General features: G+C 37.3%; 1 protein-coding gene across 9 annotated transcripts in view; it reads left to right on the top strand.

Annotated features, from left to right (window-relative positions):
* LOC125037193 (transformer-2 protein homolog alpha-like) overlaps positions 1–19,381 on the top strand; it is a 91,234-nt gene extending 71,853 nt beyond the window's left edge. For 4 of the 9 annotated variants that reach the window (XM_047630237.1, XM_047630238.1, XM_047630239.1 and 1 more), the window contains 6 exons: positions 2,703–2,795; positions 8,181–8,364; positions 9,009–9,184; positions 10,503–10,622; positions 18,091–18,233; positions 19,262–19,381. In XM_047630237.1, coding sequence (XP_047486193.1) covers positions 2,703–2,795; positions 8,181–8,364; positions 9,009–9,184; positions 10,503–10,622; positions 18,091–18,233; positions 19,262–19,278 — 733 coding nt within the window. In that variant the 3' untranslated portion in view covers positions 19,279–19,381. Of the gene's footprint in view, positions 1–48; positions 355–526; positions 573–2,702; positions 2,796–8,180; positions 8,365–9,008; positions 9,185–10,502; positions 10,916–18,090; positions 18,234–19,261 lie in introns of those variants that run through there. The other 5 variants (XM_047630241.1, XM_047630243.1, XM_047630244.1 and 2 more) reach the window with 5 other exon arrangements.
* The last annotated feature ends 3,409 nt before the right edge of the window (positions 19,382–22,790 follow it).

The following is a 22,790-nucleotide window of genomic DNA, read 5'->3' as shown; positions in this document are numbered from 1 at the left end:
TGCTACACTGCGTTCTCTTCCCTGGCTCATTCTCAGTGCTGTGTGTGCCTTTGGGAGTGATGCTTAGAAATCTCTGTTGGTCAATATTCTTTTTATAGATAAAAGGATATATACTTTAGATTTCAGAGAATTAAAGAATTTTTCTTTTAAAAAGGGTTAATAGAAGTTTGAAAAGATCATATGCATTAGTGGGGTTGTTAGATTAGCATACTTGACCACTTTATGAGGGATAATTAGAAGTTACACCTGTCTTGACCTCCTTAACATGTGATTTTGTAACTTTTCAAAAGTAAGAACGATGGTAGAATTGCGAGGGGAGACACAGGACAACGGCTGTTCGATGCTAACTAATAGGTACTGCGTTTATGAAGGACAGTGCATGGAGGAAGATTGAACTTTGAGTGTGGAATTTTGAAAATGTTAGAACTGTGTAACTGTCATGTAAAATATATATATATATATATATTTTTTTTTATTTTTAATTCACTGTGTATATATATATATTTATTTTTTTTTGCTTGAAAAGGATCATGTACTCGCCTTCCTCTCCAACTGTACATAGTGAAAGGCAGGTGTGATGCATTACTTTTTGTTACATATTATGCTGTGATACTATATGTTGGTGTATATATGTAGATATTTATATATGGTATATATATGTACCTACACTAGTTGACTTTATTTTCTTTGGATGTTCTACAAAAAGTTTTTATTTGTATCTATTTGAATTTGAAAAAGACAATTTATTTTTTTATCTTAAGAAAAAAAAGAAAAAGAAAAAAAGAAGCTAGTACTGATGATTATAGTTCTCAAGAAAGAACTATAATTAGTACCAGCATTTTTAGTTGTAATTACAGCTTTCATGAACTTCTAATTGGTAGTTTCTGTGGAATAATAATGTTTGATGAGTTGTTAATGCCTGGTGTCTTTAAACTGTTGTATCTGGGTACCGTCAAGATTCATGGACTGAATTCTGAGCATTACGCTTTCTTGAGTGGTGACTTTCCAGGTGTGTGGCTTGTAAGTTTGGCTCACACGAATGCTCAAGTGTGGCATGAAGACCTTGCCTCCTCTTTGTAATGTCCCTTTTCTACAGACACAGTTTTGCTATTTCGCCTTTTGTTGAGCAGTCTCCATATTATCTCTCCAAGTAGTTTACATTGTGCAAAAACAATACAAATAGATAACGTGTTAATTCTGTTATTTATATTTTCCTATTATTCAGTTTTATGTAATACATCCAACACAGCCTGTAACCGTGGGCAAGAATAGGTTCTTGCAAGTGGATATAATTGAGATAGTTGCTGGCTGGTAATCTTTATCTTCAGCCAGTGTTAATGGTAATCAAAGAAGTTGGTAATATTTATAAATGGATTTAAAATTCTGTCTATGGAAAGACAAAGATAATTAGATTTGGATTATGTAAGGATAACTCATTCATGACAAAGAGTTTTAAATAAACTTTGGTAAGGCTAGGGTAGATTACTGCCCACCTCTCTGCATTTGAACTGTTATATGGCAAATAGCTATGCTTCCAAGAAGTAATCCCAGCCACTGGGACTTGGGATCATGACGTAATTAAACATCATCTGACAGCAGCAAAATTAAGATATCAGCTAGTGGGAATGGTAAAGGTATAAAGGTCACAAAAGAGTGAGAGAGTGAAGGGGCTGCACTAGCACTGTAGCATATAAGATATCGTGGTGCTAGGCCTGGTCCTGGTCTGACCCATGTTTGTTATGAGCCGGCCTGGCTAGAACTGTGGTAAGCAGGAAGACTGTAAAGATGGTGAGGCTAAGTGCAGTAAAAAATTAGTTTCCTCTAATCTGACTGGCTAGCAGTTGAACAGGAAACACTAAAACCTTTATTTATTTTTTATCAGTTTTGATGCAGAGTCCACATCTCTGTTTTGACACGAAATAAGTTTCGTGGAATATCGCTTTTTTTAGATTTTCTACAGAAGTTGTTAAAAAGAGTGGTAGGCCTTTGTCCTGCAACTCCTGTGATGTGAATCAGACACATGTCCACTAACAAATCTCTGACTGTTGGGGAGGTTTCCTTTATAGCCAGACAGTCACCTAGGTGCAGATTGGTGTGCACCCATCCCTGCCCAATGTTACAAAAAAAAAAGAAAAGAAAAGAAAAAGAAAAAAGGAAAAAAGGAAAAAAGGAAAAGTCATTATTTGGTTAATGTCACCAGCACCACCACATTCATCATAATTAACTATCATCCTTTTCATAGCCACAGTAATTAAGGTGTTATGTAATTCTATAACTAATTTGGATGTCTTTTAATAGTTACCAGTTGCTGAGGATCTATTTCTCTCTCTCTTTCTCTCTTTCTCTTTCTCTCTTTCTCTCTTTCTTTCTCTTTCTCTTTCTCTTTCTCTCTTTCTTTCTCGTTTTCTCTTTCTCTTTCCCTCTTTCTCTTTCTTTCTCGTTTTCTCTTTCTCTTTCCCTCTTTCTCTTTCTTTCTCGTTTTCTCTTTCTCTCTTTCTCTTTCTCCCTCCTTCCCTCCCTCTCCCTCCCTCCCTCCCTCCCTTCCTCCCTCCCTCCCTCCCTCCCTCCCTCCCTCCCTCCCTCCCTCCCTCCCTCCCTCCCTCCCTCCCTCCCTCCCTCCCTCCCTCTCCCTCTTACCTACCAGCTCTATCACCCATAATTTTGCGCCAGTACTAATCCCCTTGTCTTGTCTCCTGCTGCAGGTCGCGATCCCGAACCCCACGCAGGCATCGCTCCCGGAGTGGCTCACCTCGAAACGGTCATGATGGAAGTAGTCGCCGCTCTCGACGCAGCCGGTACGAAATGAAGACGCACCGGCAGCGCCCCATCTGTCCCTCTGTCTGCCAGTCTGCCTGCCTGCCTGCCTATCTGCCTGCCCTTGTGGTGTGCTTTTAGGCTCCGGGTTCTGGACTTGGGGGATCAGGATTGGGACAGGGGTGTGCTGTGCGGGGGTTGTGGGAGTTGATGGCATTTGGGTGTAGCTGTAGTGGTTCGGCGTCTCTTTGGCTAGAATCCTTTTGATCTTTTGTCGTTATTTGTAGTGTGTGTTCGTGTGCGCGTACATGTGTGCGTGTGTGCGTGTAAAGGAGAGTGGCAGCAGTATGAAAGTAGTTTGTACAGGAGAAAATTTCATTCATATTTTGTAATTTTTAGGTATCGGTCTTTTAACCCCTAGAGGATGTGTGGGCATCTTATATTTAGGTATTTAGTGTTTGCAGAGTAAGTATACCAATGTTCCCAGTGATTTCCAGACTAAAAATGTAATGTTTTCAAGTCTCATAAGTCAACCCTTTTATAGATTCCATAAATGCAGTCATCTTTTAAAGTTAAAAGTAAATGGAAGCGGTTATTTTGTGCACAGATGAGCCAGTTCTACATCACATTGTAAGACTGAGCATCCTTTAAGGGTTAAATTGAGGAAGTGAGGTGTGCTTTGCAGAGATTATGTACATTGTTTGTGAACCAGGTATTTGAAGTGCGATAAAAGATGAGAAGCTTTTTTTTGTGTGTGTGTGTTTTTTTGTGTGTGTGTGTGTTTTTTTTTGTGTGTTTGTGTTTTTTTTTGTGTGTTTGTGTGTTTTTTTGTGTGTTTGTGTGTTTTTTTGTGTGTTTGTGTTTGTTTTAGCATGATTTGAATTTTTTGTTTCCTGATGCTCTTCTTTTCCCTTGTATACTTCCCCCATCTGCCTCTCTTTAGTTGCCTCATGCTATCCATTTGCCTGAGACTTGTATTTTCCTCTTTTGTTTCATTTCTTTTTATTTTATCTTCTCTTCATCTCACCTCTTCTCTTCCTCTCCTCTCCTTTCCTCTTCCTTTCCCTTTCCCTTTCCCATTTCCCATTTCCCATTTCCCTTTCCCATTTCCCTTTCCTATTTCCCTTTCCCTTCCTCTCCTAGTCTCTCCTCTCCTTTCCTCTTCCTTTCCCTTTCCCTTCCTCTCTCCTTTCCCCTCCCCTCCCTTTCTTCTCCTCTCCTCTCCTTTTCTCTTTCCTTCCTCTCGTAGCCTCTCCTATTCCCTCCTTTCCTCTTCTGTCCTCTCCTCTCTTTTGCCTGAGACTGGTATTTTTTCCTCTTTTGTTTCATTTTCTCCTTTATCTTCTCATCATCTCTCCTTTCCTCTTTCTTTTCCTATTCCCTTCTTTTTTCCCTCTTCCTTTCCCCTTCCCTTCCTCTGCAAGCCTCTCCCCTTCCTTCTACCCTTCCTCTCCTAGCCTCTCTTCTCCCCTTCCCTCCCCTTCATCTCCTCTCCTCTTCTTTCCTCATTCCATCCTCTTTCCTTCCTCTCCTCCTCTTCTCCTCTCCATTTTCCTCTCTTCTCCTCTCCCCTTCCCTCCCTCCCTTCCTCTTCTCTTGTCTTCTCTCCTCTCCTCTTTTCTCTCCTCTCTTTTTTTCTCCTTCTCTTCTCTCTTCTCTTCTCTTCTCTTCTCTTCTCTTCTCTTCTCTTCTCTTTTCTTCTCTCTTCTCTTCTCTTCTCTCTTCTCTTCTCTTCTCTTCTCTTCTCTTCTCTCTTCTCTTCTCTTCTCTCTTCTTTTCTCTTCTCTCTTCTCTTCTCTTCTCTTCTCATCCTTTCCTCTCTTCTAATCTCTTCCATTCTCCTCTTTTTTTTCTTTTTCTCATTTTTGCTTTAAATATCTTGCCTTTGCATGAAAGATTTCTTTTTTCAGCCAGTACAGGCTTTGATTAGCAAAAAAAAGAATAGCCAATGTCCTTTTCGAGCAGCGGTTCTCATATTTTATTTTCCTTCATTATTTTAATCCCTTTCGTTTCTTTCCACTCTTCTTTTTTGCTACTTACCTCCGTTTTACTCCTCTAGTTGAAGTGTCATAGCATCCTCAAGACCTGTTTGTTTACAGTGGTAGGGGGTTTTCTTCTTTGATCAGTGTGATATGTCTGTGCAGGCTTTCAAACTGTGCTTCTGTTATGGGAAAATAGTTTGTTCTCTCTCCTTCCCTGTCAAGTTCCTAGAACACACTGTTACTTTTCTGAGGCGACTTCGTATCCTCGGATTGTTATGGTTTAGGAATGTCAAGTTGTCATTCTTTGTTTATTACAATGAACCTGTTTTGGTCTCCCATTTCTTGTATTTTACACAAGTATTCATGTACACAGACACATACATAGATGTATGTAGACTTATGTATATACATATATAACATATGGTCAAAGGTAGAAGCTGTTGCCATTTTTAGTGAGGGTATCTATTAAATGTTTTCTTCCACAGAGGTTCTGATAGATTCTCTCTTGTTCTGTAGGGTTATTATGGTCTTTGGTGTACTGTGTCACATGTTCTTCAGGCTTAATATCCTTTATATCTGGCACACAATAGGAGGAATATGTACTTTTTTATCTTGATTTAACCTAGTTTAAGGTCTTTGGTTTCCTTTGTTTCCGTATTTCTTTTTTAAAAACTTCCATTGTGTCTTCGTTTTTTCCCCATGCTCATTTTAACCCTCTAAACCAATGCTTCTGGTCTCTGCTCAAGGGAGTAGGAGCATACAATCTCTTATTTTGCAAGAATAAGAAATGCGAAACTCAGAGAAGATTTTGTTTTCCCCTCAAAACCACATACTCTGAGAAGTATGTGCAGCTAACTTGGTTTGCCTCTGAGCCCCGTGTTAGATGCAGCCACACTTTTGGCCAACAAGTAATATGATTTTCTTATTCAAAACATGGTTTTAATGTTTTTGCCCATTCAGAAATGCATGCTATTCATTTTGATTGCCAGATCGAACCATTAGTAATTTGCATATGTACATTAGAGTCCATTTCATTAAATTAGGTGTGTTATACTCTTTGTACAAGATGGAATGTGGTTTTATTGAGTGAAAAAAAAGAAAAAAAGGATTTTCTCTTATTTTTGCAAATCTTAAATAAGAGATTGTATGCAGTTGTATACAGGACTGCTACTCCTTGGCTTCAGCATTTCTCTTTTGTGTGTCATACTTCAAGACAGTCACACTGGCAGAGAGCCACATGACCGTGTGAGTAGTTGACATAAGGAGACAGATCATGTAAACTAGAGTGCCTTAGGGCATATGATATGTGAGCAGGAGGGTACCTTATAAAGAACAGCATAGAATGTAATGTATGCATCATAGTAACATGATATGAATGACCTGTCGCCCAGAGCCACGCTGAAATCAGCAGTGACGTGAATGGCCAGTCACACAGAGCCTCGACCAAGTCAGCCATAAGTTAAATTTCAGTCTTATTTCTTCAGTATATTTGTAGTAATTGATTTGCCTTCACTCAACTCAGGTTTTTTTTTTTCTTTCTTTTTCTTTCTTTCTTTCTTTCTTTCTTTCTTTCTTTCTTTCTTTCTTTCTTTCTTTCTTTCTTTCTTTCTTTCTCTCTTTCTTTCTTTCTTTCTTTCTTTCTTTCTTTCTCTCTTTCTCTCTTTCTTTCTTTCTTTCTTTCTTTCTTTCTTTCTTTCTTTCTTTCTTTCTTTCTTTCTTTCTTTGTCCCAGGGATGTGCCTTGTAGGCCTGACCCACATGAGCACTCATGTGCATTATCAAGACTCCTAGCTTCCTTCATGCAATGCAATTAGCTCTTATTCTGCATACAGTTTTGCCATTTTCCAAGGCCTATTATTGTTGTTTGTTATACTGTATCAAGATGGTAATAGTTTTTGTTGAGTAGCTCAGTAATTTCTTTCCAGGTAGTTCACAAATCTCTGTAATAACAATAGCAGTAGCTGACAATGTATTATATATGTTATTTAAAAAAAAAAAAATTCATGTACAATTTTTTGTAACATACTAAACTGCCACATGGAAGTAGTGTCCTCACTGGAGCTGGTACTCTTTGAGATGGTACATTCCATCCTCTTTTACTTATGGAAATAATGCAAAATCCTAATGTCCACTGACTCTGATCTCCTTCCAAAAGCTTTGTGCACTCACAGCAACCTTATTCCCTGACATGTCCCCATCCCTTGACCCTCAGGCAGAATTTTCCATGACACCTTCTCGTTGCCTGCCACTCAGCCAGATTCTTCCATAGCTGTACTTCCTGGCACCTGGATCCAGCAGTTAAGGTGTTCAGAGTAGACTTCCCCCCTCCCCCCAGTATTTATGCTGATTCATTACTTCTCATCCCACATGTTGGATGACATGTTTTTACCCTGAACTCACCCAAGTTTGGTGTCCAGCACAAGTTTTTTTTGCCCACCTGCAGTTGGTCTAGCAGGACCTTATAATGTCACAGTGGTATTCATATACAAGAAATGATAATTACAGGCAATTATAAAGTAGGTGGTAGCAAATTTAACACTGCTTTATTGTCATTATTATAGGTTATTTTGCATCAGAGTATATGTAAAACATTTGTAGTATATGAAGTAGAGGCACTGGTATGGTAAACATCTACCTTAGAGTTGATTGCATTGTGGATAATAAAAGCCTTGGTGGATTCCAAATGCAGTCTAGGCTAGTTGTCTTACTGAGTAAAACGAATAGTTAAAAAAGTAGCATTATCACCTTGATTGAATTATAATTTCTGACACACTGTAGCTGGTAGACTTCATTTTTATTTCTCCTTTTTTTTTTTTTTCCTTTTTCTTTTCTTTTTCTTTCTTTCTTTCTTTCTTTCTTTCTTTCTTTCTTTCTTTCTTTCTTTCTTTCTTTCTTTCTTTCTTTCTTTCTTTCTTTCTTTCTTTCTTTCTTTCTTTCTTTCTTTCTTTTTCTTCCTTACTTACTTTCCTCTTCCTGTGTCAGTGTCCACCTTACAGACTATCAAGACTTGTTTTTGCAAGTGAATCAGATCATGGTTCATAAAGACACTTGGCACTCACCATGGCAGAGATTTTACCACTTTGTTGCTTACTGCTTTTTCTTATTGTGTATGTATATCCTATCAGATTTTGTCTGGTCTCGCATACTTTCCTCCTTCCTGTCTCCTTGCCATCTCCCTCCTTACATGCTCCCTCGCTCCATTTTATTACTATAAAGTATTTCCAATCCCATTCTCTGATTGATCAGTCACTTGACCCAAAGCATGAATATGAAATAGGTTCAAAGGATTTGTAATATTCCCCTCAATTTCCTCCCCCCTCACCTCCCCAAAAGAGCCAGTAGAAGAAATAAATGAATAAAGATGTGAACAGGAGAGGTTGAGAACCGCTGCTGAAGAAAGAATAAGTAGCCCTCCCTTAGCAGTGAAGTTCTCTCATATTCACAGGTCGGTCCACTCAAGCTCCCCGATGTCGAACCGGAGGCGGCATATCGGCACCAGAGACAATCCCGAGCCATCCAAGTGCCTGGGGGTGTTTGGCCTAAGCGTGCACACCACGGAAAGACAGCTGTACACCATTTTTGACAAGTTTGGCCCTCTGGAGAAAGTACAAGTAGTCCTGGACTCGAAAGTGAGTATATACATGTTTTTATTGTTCTGTATATTTTTATTTATTTATTTATTTATTTATTTGTTTGTTTGTTTATATGTCTGTTTTTAGGGGAGTGTTTCTTAACCCAATGGCGTCGGGTATACAAAATCTGGCGAACGGCGGCAGCGCGCCGACTCTGAGCGCGTGAATTCGGTACATCAAGCCGAATCATTGCCTCGGGGCGTTTTGGCGCGGCGCCGCTGCGGACAGCCGCACACCTCAAATCGGGCGTATTGTTATGACGGCGATAGCCGAGACCCGTCGCCATTGGGTTAAGGGATGGGAAGGAAAGAGAGGGGAAGTAAAAGTGTAGCTCACTGGATAATATGTTCATGATATAGTATGTTGGTATGTTGTAGTTATGAAGATAGGAACACCTTAATTTTGTTTGTCAGTGTATAGTGTTGCCTCTCTACTTCAATTAATCCATCCATCTAATCATCCATCCATCCTTTCATCTTTTCATCTAACCATCTTACCATCCATCTATCTGTCTTTTGATCCATGTGTGTGTTACTCTATGTACTTTGCAGCAGATCAGGAATGTGTGTGTGTGTGTGTGTTCATGTGAGTCAATGAATGTACACTTGTGTGGATCATCTGCTGACAGTTCTTTATTTCAGACGGGCAAGTCAAGAGGCTTTGCGTTCGTGTACTTTGAGTCACTTAAGGATGCCTCGGAAGCCAAAAATGAGTGTTCTGGGATGGAGATTGATGGCCGGAGGATTAGAGTTGATTATTCCATCACCAAGCGGCCGCACACTCCAACTCCAGGAATATACATGGGTAGACCCACATCGTAAGTTTGACGGCTCATATATTAATACGAGTTTTTTTTTTTTTTCCTTTTTTTTCGGGCTTATTTTACTATTATTAAGTTGATTAAAGGATAATTCTGTGATTTATTAAGAGATAATGTGATCAAGAAAGCAAATGTAAATGTAGTACTAGGTATTTATAGAAATCAGATATTGGTATATCCAATATAGTCTTAGTTCATTTAGTGATATACTTCTATAATTCATTTCCTAGACACAAGATAACATGCATGGGAATGAGGATATCATTTTTAGCTACTTTTAAGGAAAAGCTGACCATCTATTCCTCTTAAGATTATCTTGATATCCCAGGAATTCCCTGTCATTCTGCCAGTTAAGGTGTTTTGACTGAATTGTCTGACCACTGCAACACCCAGCACAGGCTGCGGAGATCCCTCTCACGTCTGCCCAGAGTGGTCCCCTTTTTAGAAATGTGTTACTCTTTGACCCTCCCAGAAGTCCCTTAGAGCCAGCCTTTTTGCTTTATTCAGTGTCCCTTGCTTTGTGCTTTAGTGTGATACTAGTGTGTTCAAGAGACATCTTAGGACTTGAAAAGATGATTTGTTCTGTCATTTCATCTCCCTCTCCACTTACGCCTACTTGCTTTGTATATTATTCATTATGCACCAATAGGTGGTGTGACTGATATTTCTTGTCTCATTTTGTTCCCTGTTGTGTTTGTCAGCAGCGCAAACTTTGTTTTGAATCAGTTAATGATCAATAATGGTTTTAGTTCTCTCCTTTTCCCATGCTTCGTTCTGTGGAGATAATGCATGTACAGCTTTGCAAATGACTAGTACTTTGTTATTGTTATGCCTAAATTATGCAGGATATAACTGTTGAAGGTTACTTTATCCCTCCCTTTGATGTAAATCCAAGTAATGATAGAGATAATGTGTATTTTCTCTTATCCTGAGGATGTAGCTATTATTGGCTCAGTCATTTAACCAACCAATTGCTTGTACAATTTTCATTGCCATTCATCCCACCCTTACCTCTGTCCTGCTCCACTCTCACTATACCTGCATACCTAGGAATAGCCTCCCAGCATTCTATCAGGTTTTTTCCTTATCCCTATCTCTTCACCACCCCTATTCATCCTCATGTAAAACAGGCTTCTAATAATGTTTTTTTTTTTTTTCCTCTCTCTCTCTCTCTCTCTCTCCCCCCTTTCCAACCTCCCCTTTCCTTCCTTTCCCTCAAACTCTCCCTCTTGCCCATCAACTCCCCTTCCCTCCCTCCCTCCTCATCGCTGCTGCTGCCACCTCCTCCCCCTCCCATGACCTCCTCGGGCTGCAGTCGCGGTGGCTACGACCGGGGCTACGGCCGAGGAGGCCACCGTGGAGACAGGTACCGTTCCCCGTCACCCCGTTACCGGCCTCGCTCCAGCGGTGGGCGCCGCGACTATTACGATCGTGGGTATGTACTCGGCCAGGGCGTTACCGCACAACTCAAGCCACCACAAGATATAATAGTTCATGTGGAGGCAAGCTAGTTAAAGCAAGTTTACAGAAGCTTCTTAAGTAGGCCAAGGGGCTGAAGATGATCAACTCCCAAGTTAATGGTGAAGGTGGTTAAGAATTGATGGATTGATGGAAAGGATTCACGGTTTGTTCAGAGCAACCCTCCAAAGGCAATTGACAAGTGCAGATGAAAAAACAGTAAAATTGTGAGGAAAAACCTGTGAACTGAAGATTTCTAAGAGATTTGAGGTAAGAAGGAGAGCCAAAACAGAGATTGAATTGAGATGCCTAATCCTTTCTTGATTTGTTGCTAGACTTTTATGATATATTTACAAAAGACAAACAAACAAGCAAAAATATTAAGGAAGAGGAGGAGAGAATAAAAGATAAAATAGATAAATGTTTAGCATGCTTTTTTTTTTTGTTTTTTTCTTTTTTGTTTTCATCTCTTTTGTCATTTATTTATAGTTCTAATGTACATTTCATTCAGTTCCCAACCTCCACCTTTAAAAAAAAAAAAAAAAAAAAATGAAAGAATATTTTTTATTATAATTTTTTTTTTCTTTTGTTCTTTTTTCTTTTTTTTTAGATTGCTATTTTACATGGGCTTCACTGTACCCCAGCTTGTTTGCAACATGTATACGTTTTTTTCTTTACTCTTTTTATCTACCTTATTTTTCCTACTACTTCTTCTGAAAGGAATCTTCAGTCATCAAAATTTGCAAGGTGTTTCACACAAGTGGAGAAAAGAAAATCCTTCTTATGATAAGCAGTTATAGCTCATTATGGATGTAGTTATTGTTGTCATCATTATTATTATTATTATTATTCTTGTTATTATTATTATTGTTATTGTTATTTTTATTGATTATAATATTGATATTTAATTTTACTTAATGACATAGCTTTTATTATTTTTTACTTTCTCATCAACATATAATTTATAAAGTACAGGAAGAGAAAAATTTAAGATTCGTAGAGATTGTGATTACCTCTAGTATTATTTCTTGAAGGCTTATTACATAGGAAGCTTTTTATTTTAATTATTGATTTACATAATTTATTTGTTTATTTATTTACTTATTTATTTATTTATTTATTTATTTTTGTTTCAGTTTCTCTTCTGTCCTTTTTGTTTTTCTCCCGTTTTTCCTTCGAAGAGAAATAAATTGAAAATTTTCAGCAGCATTCCTCCATTTTTATTGTCTTCATAATTGTTATTACAGCATTTTGTATTTATATGATCATTATTATTAATGCAATTGTTAATTTTTTTTTTTTTTTTCATTATTATTGCTATAACATTATGATGGTTAGTGTTATTATTATTATTATCATCATTATCATTATTGTTATGATTATTATTATGATTATTATTATTAATGATAAGTATTATTAATGTTATTATTATTATTGTTATTGTTATTATTATTATTATTATTATTATTATTATTATTATTATTATTATTATTATTATTATTATTATTAATATTAATTATCATCATTATCATTATTCTTATGTTATTGTTATTATGATTATTATTGTTTTCATACATTCTGAACTTGGTCAGTTACTTGAGGAGTGGCTTTGAGACTTCTATTGCAATTTGAGTGATGTGTGTGTGTGCGTGTGTGCGTGTGCGCTTCCGTTAAAGAGAAAAAACGGTATAAAAGTTTCTTTAAAAATGCCTAAAGTTTTGTTGTGGATTTTTTTGTTTTTGTTTTTGATTGGTAAACAAAAATGTGAAATAAAATGTTTTATATAATGTCTTCAGTAAGTATTCCAATTTACAGTAAGTATGTGTATTTTGTCAGTTCAGTGTAAGTATTTTGTAGGCACTGCAACAACAAACAAACACAAATAAACAAACAAACATCTTTGTCGGCTCTTATTGGAAGTTTGATCATCTGTTTTATTGCTTTAACTCAACTTCCCCTTTGGTTTCCCTATAATCTTTTCTTTGTATGTATTTGTATGTGTGATATTTAGTGTGTGTTTGTGTATGTGATAGAGTATGTGAGTGCGTGCATGCATGTGTAAAGAAAGGTGTACACATGTCCTTCTTCACTTTTCATAAAATTTTCTCTTATCTCTCTAGCTTTCCATCTTGCATCAACCAGAGGGAATAGGTTGATGCAAGATGGAAAACACAGCCTTTGTAATTTCTGCCATTTCCCCAAATATTTCCATTCATTGTACTAACTCTGTCCCACTCCACACACCTGGATACTTTTCCTCTCGAAATGTACTGTCACAGTTTCACTCTTCTTCCCCTAATTTAGTGCCACTTTGGATTTAGCATATCCAACAGTTTCATAGAATTTATTTTTGATCTTCCTTTATTTTATGCCACATCATTTGGTTATTTTTGTGTGAGTTTTAGCGTGTAAATTTTTATTTTGACACACTGTCCATAGCTCTCGTCATTGCAGATATCTTCTTATTTCTGTGTATCTCATCCAGTGTCTACAATTTTGCTTTTGCATTAGCTTGCACTATCTTTTCCCTCTTCCTCTTCCTTGTATCACCGTTTTTTGGTGTTATCTAAACTTTGCCTTAGCTTTCCTCCCAGTTGACTAATTGAACACTTCCTCGTCTGCTAACAACTTCCTCTCACACACGAGCTGTCTCACTCAACTAGACTTTCTCATTTTATGTTTCTTATGGTGTGGTTCTTGGTGTTGCACATTTATTGAAACTGGTAAGTATATCTTAAATAGAAATGCAGGAATTATTTTTGTCTTTTTTTTTTTTTTTTTTTTTTTCAATTTTCTCCCCCCTTGTTGAGTGAGCTTTTCCATTAATTTATTTAACTAAAATGCATCCTTATTTAAACTTATTTTATGGCTTCAAGGTACTGGGATAACAGTGGCATATTTGAAGACATTCAGTTTAACCCCTTGCCGACGGGTACGACGGGTAGACACATGCTATGCCCACTGTTAGTACTTGTTTGATTGTTTTTACACACAGATGGCTATACTTGTACTAAGTCACCAATAAGCCAGATACGAGTACTGCCGGTCTCGCCCGTTAACCCTTTTCTTTGATTTACGAAATATTTTACGTTATCTTACTTTGCTGTTAGTAATACGAAAAAACATAATAATGGTTATGATAAAAATAACACCATCGATATTCATAGCACTAGTAAAAAATATGTTTTTCCCGCCAATTCAAATCTGGTACAGTCACAAGGTCTACTAATTGACTCCTTTGTGGCTAAGCACTAGCAGAGCCATCTATGGGCAGACATTTCACAAAAAAAAAAAAATAGAAAATAGGCACAACATTTTCCCCCTTTTTTGTTAATTTTCTCCAGCGGCATTGGGTTAAAGAGATGCATTGTGGGGAGGGAGCTCCTGAACTCCTAAAAGGCTCTGTCCCTTAGGAGTGTCTTGGAAACATTGCCCGAGATCCTGTTCCTGACACAGGGTTTTCGATCTCCACCCTCCACTCTTTGCCAGTGCTTGCCATTATCTCTTCAGCAACCACTACCTCCATTTTGTCTTTCAGTGCCTGTTTCTTTTTGTCTTCTGCCTCAATCTCTGGTGTTTCTGTCTATTAGTCCTTTTACCCTACCCCACACAAACACACAAAAAAAATAATGCACAAACACAGACACATGCACAAGGCAATTTGTGCATGAAACAAACTCACAAACACACACCACAAACACACACTCATAAACACACACACCACAAACACGGACACTCACAAGCAAACAAACACACTGAGACACAAGCACACACACACACACATGCAGGCAGACACACACGCACGCACGCAGGCAGACACACACGCACGCACGCAGGCACACACACACGCACGCACGCAGGCACACACACACGCACGCACGCAGGCACACACACACGCAGACGCACACATGCACGCACGCAGGCACACACGTGCGAACACACACACAAACCCCCACACACACACAAACCCCCACACACACACAAACCCCCACACACACACAAACACACACACACACGCACACGCACACGCACACGCATACACACACACACACACGCATACACACACACACACACACACACACACACACACACACACACACACACACACACACACACACACACACACACACACACACACACACACACACACGTAAGAAGCTCTAATTTGGTCTTATTTAGACTTCTTATTGGATTGATTGGGTAGTGTTAGTGCTGTATGTATGTATGGCTGGACTCATTATTATACTAAAAGTACAACACAATAGTAATAAACACAATATTAAGCAATATGATGATCATACAGTTCACATATTTGAATGGTGGCTTTGACCAAGTCACATGGTCTTAGAAAGTGACATATGGACACTAGTCCGCTCTGGCACTGTTCCCAGTTAAATTAGCTTGTGTTTATTACCATAGAGTCAAGCTGTATGTACAGCACACTATGGTATTAAACTGAGGGTAATATAAGCTAGAACAGTGCTTCACTGTGGCATGGCCAGGACCCAAACCAAGTGGCCTTGGCTGGAGAGGACAGAATGGCGAAGACGTTCATTCTGCCCTATGTTTCTTGGGTCATGACTTGGGTTATCTCACTTTTCCTGATAGCTTGAAGGAAACACCCATGTGGCACGTGAGAGTACTTTCTAAGGCCATGTGACTTGATCAAAGTCATCATCTTGAAACCACTCAAATATATGACATTATGTAGATATTTATATATGTATGTAACTTTGTATGCATGTATGTACACATGTATATATGTATGTATGCATGAATGCATATGCACACACACACTCACACACTCACACCCTCACACCCTCACACACTCACACACTCATTCATTCACTCACTCACTAACTCACTCACTCACTCACTCACTCACTCACTCACTCACTCACTCACTCACTCACTCACTCACTCACTCACTCACTCACTTTCTCTCTCACTTTCTCTCTCGCTTTCTCTCTCCCCACCCCCCTCTCCCTCCGTCTCTCCCCACCCCCCTCTCCCTCCGTCTCTCCCCACCCCCCTCTCCCTCCCTCTCTCACTCACTTTCTCTCTCCCCATCCCCCTCTCCCTCCCTCCCTCTCTCTCTCTCTCTCTCTCTCTCTCTCTCTCTCTCTCTCTCTCTCTCTCTCTCTCTCTCTCTCTCTCTCTCTCTCTCTCTCTCTATCTCTCTCTATCTCTCTCTCTCTCTCTCTCTCTCTCTCTCTCTCTCGCTCTCTCTCTCTCTCTCGCTCTCTCTCTCTCTCTCTCTCTCTCTCTCTCGCTCACTCTTTCTCACTCTTTCTCACTCACTTGTGTTTGTTTGTCTATGTGTGCCTGAGAGTGTTTTTATGTGTGTGCGCATACATGTGTGTGAGAGAGAGTGATTTCCTTAAATTTATAATTTCAAACATTGTTTATGTACACTGTTTATATATCATTAAATATATACATGTTTGCATCATACAAGTACTTATATCTATCGCCATGGTAGTACTGTATATAGATATATATATCCATGTGTGGTGTATAAATATATATATATTTATATCTATAGATATCTATATACATCCAGACCTTGAAAATAGTGTTCTTCCTGGAACCAGTGCTCTTCCCACCATGGCTCACAATGGTACAATCCACCCTCATTTACTTAGGAAATAATTCAAGAGCCTCTTCCTATATCCCTCTGAGTCTAATCTTTCTTCAAGAGCTTTTTACACAAATGGCGAATGATTCCTATCATCCAAGCCTTCAGCCAAATTTTTCTTAATAGCACATTCCTGTCACCTTGATCTTCAGCCAGGTTTTCCCTTGATGGAATATTCCCATCACCTGGCTAATAATTCAGCAAGTGTGTGTAACTGCAGGAAGTTTAGCTTGTTGTCAACTTTATTTATGCCACAGAGGTGTAACATACTAGTCAGACTCACTCAAGAAAAAAATAATTGAATATAGTATGATCATACTTGCCTCTCTGTTGTGCTAGATGAGTTTCCTGAAATTCCAGCCACAACCAAAAACAAAGGTTGAGTCAAAATTGTTTTACATTTGTTTTGCGACCTTAGTCGTGCTTAACTCACACCGGGAGATGTCTTATTGCATCGGCTAAAAATTCCCAGACAGTAGGTTATGCCTACTCACAAGCCCACTTCCATGGTGGCTGGGATGATGACTCAAGGGCCATGCAAAAGGCCTAGGTGTTGAGCAGCATACTAATGCCCATCAGCCACTTGAAAGTTAACCTGAAATTTTACGTCATGAATGGATTAAATAGGATGGAATTATCTGCAAAGATTCTTGTGATATTTTAGAAAACCCATGGTATGCCTGTTTTGCCTTGTATTCAGTATTTTTTATAAGTATAATTAGAGTGTATACCTCTGCTTGCAATGATCTGCAAGGTTTACACCATAGTGTTTTTTTTGTATCCTGATATTTCAAGTATATTTATGTAATTTAGAGGGTCTGAATACTTGAAAGTTTGATGTTGCTTTCATTTGGGTCGCATCAAGTTTCCACTTTTTCGTCATCATTCATTCTTTCGTTCATTCATTCATTATCAGTATCTTATTTCCTTTTTTGTTTGTCTTTTAGTATGCAATGTTATCGATTTAGATATATAGACTTCATGACAGGAATCCTTACTGCAAATACTAAAAGTAGTAAGGTTTTGAAGGAATGAAAAACTGCCACAACGTGTGTTAATGTGAGTCTGTGAATGGGTGTGGTTATGCGTGTGGGTGTCTGTGAATATTCATACATGTATTAATTTGTCTATTTTTGTCTCATCTTCTCACTTTTTTTTCTTCTCATTTACTCACACTACTTGTTTCTCTGAACCAGGCACAGTGAAGCCATCTCAGATACATTCATAGATTAAAAGAAGAGGAAGAAGAAGAAAAAAATGCTTAGCACATCTTTTCGAAGAAGAAAAAGTTGGCCTTTTGGACTAGCATTGTTACCTTTTATTTATTCACCTTTTCATTTGTTTATTTACTTATTGATTTATATGCCTGTAAATGACCAAGAAAAAGAAAAAAGTCACAAAAGACTAGAGAGACGAAATTTAATTGTTAATCGCATTTGGAGGACCCATTATGCAGCTCCTGGAAAACTGTTAAAAGATATGAATAATTTGCTTTGTCTGCATTTCCCACCAAAAAATGTACAGTTGACAGTGATGTTGCAAATTTGTTATGCTGTCTTTTATTAGTTACTCATTCATTATTTTTTTTTACAAAGTTATTATTATTTCTTAATGAATCCATCATTGTGCTCCCCTTCGTCTTAGAATTCTCTTGTCATCTTAGAAAAAAGGAAAATTAGACCAAAGATATAGAAAATAAGATATTCAATAAATATGTTTACATCTTTTCTTTTTTTTTTCTCTCATTAGCAAACCCACCTATATTTTCTTGGACATGTAACAGCAAGCACACACTCCACTCTTCCAGGTATGACCGCGGGGACAGGAGCTATGACAGAGGCTATGACCGCTACGACAGGCCTCAATACCATGACCGCTATGATAGATATGACCGTGCTTATGACAAGTACGATCGCTACGATAGGTCCAGATCTCGCTCCTATTCTCCACGTAAGTCATCGCCCCAAGTGTTTAGTTCGGGAAGGTCCTCTTTAACCCTCCCTCATAGGTCCTCATACTGCAAAGTGTAGGCATGTGATGTGGATGTTCATTGGGGCATTGAACTTTAGCGTTTATTTGTGATTTAAGTTAAAAAAGAAAAAAAGAAGAAAAAAAAAGTGGAATATGTCATCAACCCAATGCCATTAGAAAAATGTGATGTTTACTATAGTTTTCTTTTGTGGAAAGCACTCATCCCATAAATGGCTTCACAAATGGTAAGCCACAAATGAGTTGGTTTCACCTCTCCCTGATTATTATTATTTATTTATTTATTTATTTATTTATTTATTTATTTATTTTTTTTTACAAATGCTATCAGTACTGATGTTATTAATGTTATTGACATGTAATTATTATTATCTTATTGACTACTAACAGGAATATAAGATTAAAGAGACAGGTAGACAGGTAAAATAGGTAGTACTATTAATTGACTCCTTAGTGATTATGCACTTGTGGAGCCATCTATGCCTAAAGACAATTAACAAACTAAACTCAGTGGACATTGTATATGCATACATACCATCCCTGGTGACATTGGTATTTGTTTTGGGAGAAAAACTAGTTTGAATGTGAAGTATATCTTGTACATGGAGAATTTAATTTGGTCAATCTAGGATTTTTATGAATTTAACCCTAGATGATGTTTATGCATGTTAGGGTCTGTTCATGTAGATTTTTAACAGTAGGTTCCAGAAGTGCAACTATTTTTTTGTGAGAATAAAGAGTAGATAGACGTGTTAGTTTAACAACCTGCAGTGTCCTATCTATGTTTGATTGTAAGGTGGTGTCTCTAACAGAAGCACAAAAATACTTTTTTGGAGTCTGATTAATTATTAGTCTTTTATGTATTTTAGTTTTGACACATTTGTTGTGATTTTGTTTGTTTGTTCTGTATATAATCTAAGAAATGCATATGGATTTTCTCTTTGGGTTTTTGTCTTATTCTCCTTTTTCTTTTTCATCTTGTCTTTCAGGAAGATACAAGTATTGATGATTGTACACCAGACAAAACTGCAAGATTACTACAGAAAGGTTGTAGATGCTCCATACTTGACGGTGCTGTGCAGACGGCTGGCTCCAGAGAACGTTTCGACCGTTACAGTTACAAATTCTCAGTCTCATTTGTCATGCTAGTTATCAAAATATTTTAAGATAAGCTGTAGAAAACAAGGTCTAAGAAAGAAAAACACATTTTTTTTTTTTTTTTTTTCTCTTTTCTATTTTTTCTTTCTATTTTTGTCTTCTCTTTTAGGTAATGTACTCTCCTCCACCCATGTCCCCTTCCCTCCTTCCCGAGTCAAGCACGTGTGTTGAAATTTTTATCAATCAGTTGTCTGTATGTGGTTCACTTGTAGCATGGCTGATGTTGTGTGTCAGAAAAGTGGTGAGGATTCAGGAATTTCTATGTTAATTCTGTGTGGATTGACTTCAGAAACCAAACAAATGCCAAAAACAAAACAAGGAAATGTAAAAAAAAAAAAAAAAAAAAAATATTAACTTATGTGAAAGACATTTGAAGTGTTTTGAAACATGGCAGCATCTGTGGAGTATGGGTGTGTAATGACCTTGTGGTTCAATGCAACTTTGACAGATATCTTTTTTTTTTCTTTCCTCTCTTTCTCTCTCCACTTTTCTCTATTTCCATTAAAAGAAAAAAAACGGAAGTGTGAGTGTATGATTGATAGTCGCACGGTAAACTTGCACAGATACTTTTTTATTATTATTATTATTTCCTAAATTGTTTTATCACTTCCCTTACAAAGAAAATTAGTGATAAGAAATATGCAGCTGAATCTCCAACAAGTTGCAGTTATGAGAAGAAGTCTCGGTGTGTAGCTTCAAATTATTGGTATTTTACTCTGCTGTCACTCAAACACCTTCTCATCCTTTTTTTTTTTTTTTTTTTTTTTTTTTTTTTTTTTTTTTCTTCTTTTTTTGTACTGTAATAAAGAATCCCCATAAGCTTGAAAGGACTTCTTTGTTTTCTGTTTTAACTTCATGAATATGGTTACTATAATTTTTGAACGTTTTATTATGTTCTCTCTTCATTCAGAAAGTATCTTTTAAGTTCTCACTTAAGTTTTGTATATTTACCACATGATGATATGTGATATGTGTATTTTTTTCTTACCTTTTTTTGGGATTTTGTGTTCCATGGAAATAAAAGCAAAGATATTGATAATTTGTAGAGCAAAAGAAGAGAGATGTAAAAAGCTTTCTTTACCTGTGTCAGTTACAAAAGAAACTTACTGCGATATGTTTTGTGTTTCATTAAACGCACTTGAATATCATCAACTCGTTGGTAAACTTTGGCCTCCAATGTGCTTGATGTGAGATATGACTACAGTGTGAAAACCCTCTGTAACAAAGCTCAGGTCATCAAGTTGTCTCCTCCTGGTCCTTGCACTTGCTTTGTTAAGTTAGGGTTTTGTCAAACAATTATGGACGTGCAAAAAAAAAAAAAAAAAGAAAAAAAAGAAAAAAATAAGAAAAAAAGGAAGAGAGAGAAAGAGTTTCTGAGAGGCTTCCAATGTCTCGTAACAAAGTGAATGAGTCGAAAAGGAAAGTGTAAAGGGAAAAGCACACATCCTTTCTGCTCTTATGGTAAATGCAGACTTCCTCCTCCCTCTCCCTCCCTTCCTTTTTCTTTCTTTTGTCATAACTGTCCATGTCTCTTGTGTAGAGGAACCGATGATAATCAGACTGCTGAAGTGGACAAAGAAGACCACCAAAAAAGGGCCTTTAACTTCAGTTCCAAAGGTCTATCCATTGGCGTGTCTCAAGTTCCTCACCTGAGGAAGAATCTGTATTGCCCATTGTGGGGAACAAGGAGACACGACTGTCTGCCCTGCACACACGATGGAGGTAGAGAGAGCCTCCTCACTTGGCCGAATGTATGCAGGTTGTCCTCGAAACAAAAATGTTGCTTGCTCGGCGTGTTACATACCTCGAGGTGTGTTGCAGGGTGGAGGAGGAAATGAGGGTTCGTTCAAGGAACTCCTCATGGTGGCTTAAAAGTTTATAAATAAGTAAAAGAGAAAAAGTAACTCCTTATTCTCAACTAGTTGTGAGGGCATTTCATGATAGAGGTAACTGTGCTCATGTTGTACAGGTAAAAAATATTTGCAGGATAGATTTTACATTATTTCATTGTGATTGTGAATTTTGAATAATATGAAATTTTCAGTGTTATTGATTGATTGTAGAATTGTGCAAGCTTCTTTTTTTAAAGAATGTTAATGGTTGGTATTTTCTTTTTTTACACACTTAATGCCATTGAGGATTACAAGTAGGCAAAATGTGTTGTAAGATAAAAATGAAATAAAATTACCTAGGTCAAATGTAGATGTTCATGGTGACTACTTAAAATAAAAAACAACCAAAAAATAAAAAAGATTTTTACTTAAGTGATGGCATAGATCTCCAGCATAAGTCATGATTACATTCATGATTTTAAAAAGAAAGACTTTCCATTTTCTGTTTGCATGTGTACGATTTTGGTACTTTCTAGACAGGAACAAAATACTGTGAAATTAAGAAAACAATAAAGAAGTATTCCGTGAAATGGGTATTATTTTTATTATTTATGCAGTTCTTCACTTGAAGATTTTCAGTGTTCGATTATGTTTTCTTTTTCTTTTTATTCTCTATATTTCCAGTGTTCATCATGATTGTTTTTCCAGTCAAGTCAGAGGGAGTTTTGGGGATGTAGTTTTAAAATTACTGATTAATTGTACATAAAAAAAATCTTTCAAAATATGTAGGTCATTTTATTATTCCTTTATTCTGATTGAGAAACAGATATCAAGAAATATAGATTTTTCTATTCTGTCTATTGTCAACATTTATAGAATGAAGTGACAGCCATGTCCGTGCTAAAATATATTGAAACCAAGAAGTGAGAGAGAAATGTAAATACAAAATTCTAAATTTAGATATGAAAACAAGGTATTAAAGTAAAGTTCAAGGCACTGAAAAAAAAGCATGGACGAAAATGTATCAACGTGACCGACAAACGTCAAAGAAATTGTATAATATTGTTGACAAGTATATTATCCTAGCAGCTGTAAAAAGAGCCACCCAATTTGCGCTGCCAGTAAGACTAATACATTTACCCAAGACAAAGGATGCAGAACTAATTTAAATAATGCCACATACAAGTTACAAAAAAAATAATGAAAATGAAATTTGGCATGCCAACAGATTTGCCTCTATTAGCACTCCTGAAAATTTATATTTTGCGGTTTCTGGTATGACAATGAATATCCTTTTTTTATTTCTGTTTATTTCAGTAACAAACAAATATTTAATATTGAGAGTACATGATAATGGAGTATTTGAGTTTTTCGTATACATCTGACAAGTAGATATACATGTACATTCATTCGCACTGTTCTGGACAACTTCAATGCGGTATCCGGCTGTGATCGTGCTGGCTGCGAGATGTCTGTCGATCCCATGGCTCGGGAGCTGATCCCAGCAACGAGAACAGCCTCGTTCTCC

This window comes from Penaeus chinensis, chromosome 22, assembly GCF_019202785.1.
Source record: "Penaeus chinensis breed Huanghai No. 1 chromosome 22, ASM1920278v2, whole genome shotgun sequence".
Classification (NCBI taxonomy): Eukaryota; Metazoa; Arthropoda; class Malacostraca; order Decapoda; family Penaeidae; genus Penaeus; species Penaeus chinensis.
This window is presented reverse-complemented; position numbering and strand designations above follow the sequence as displayed.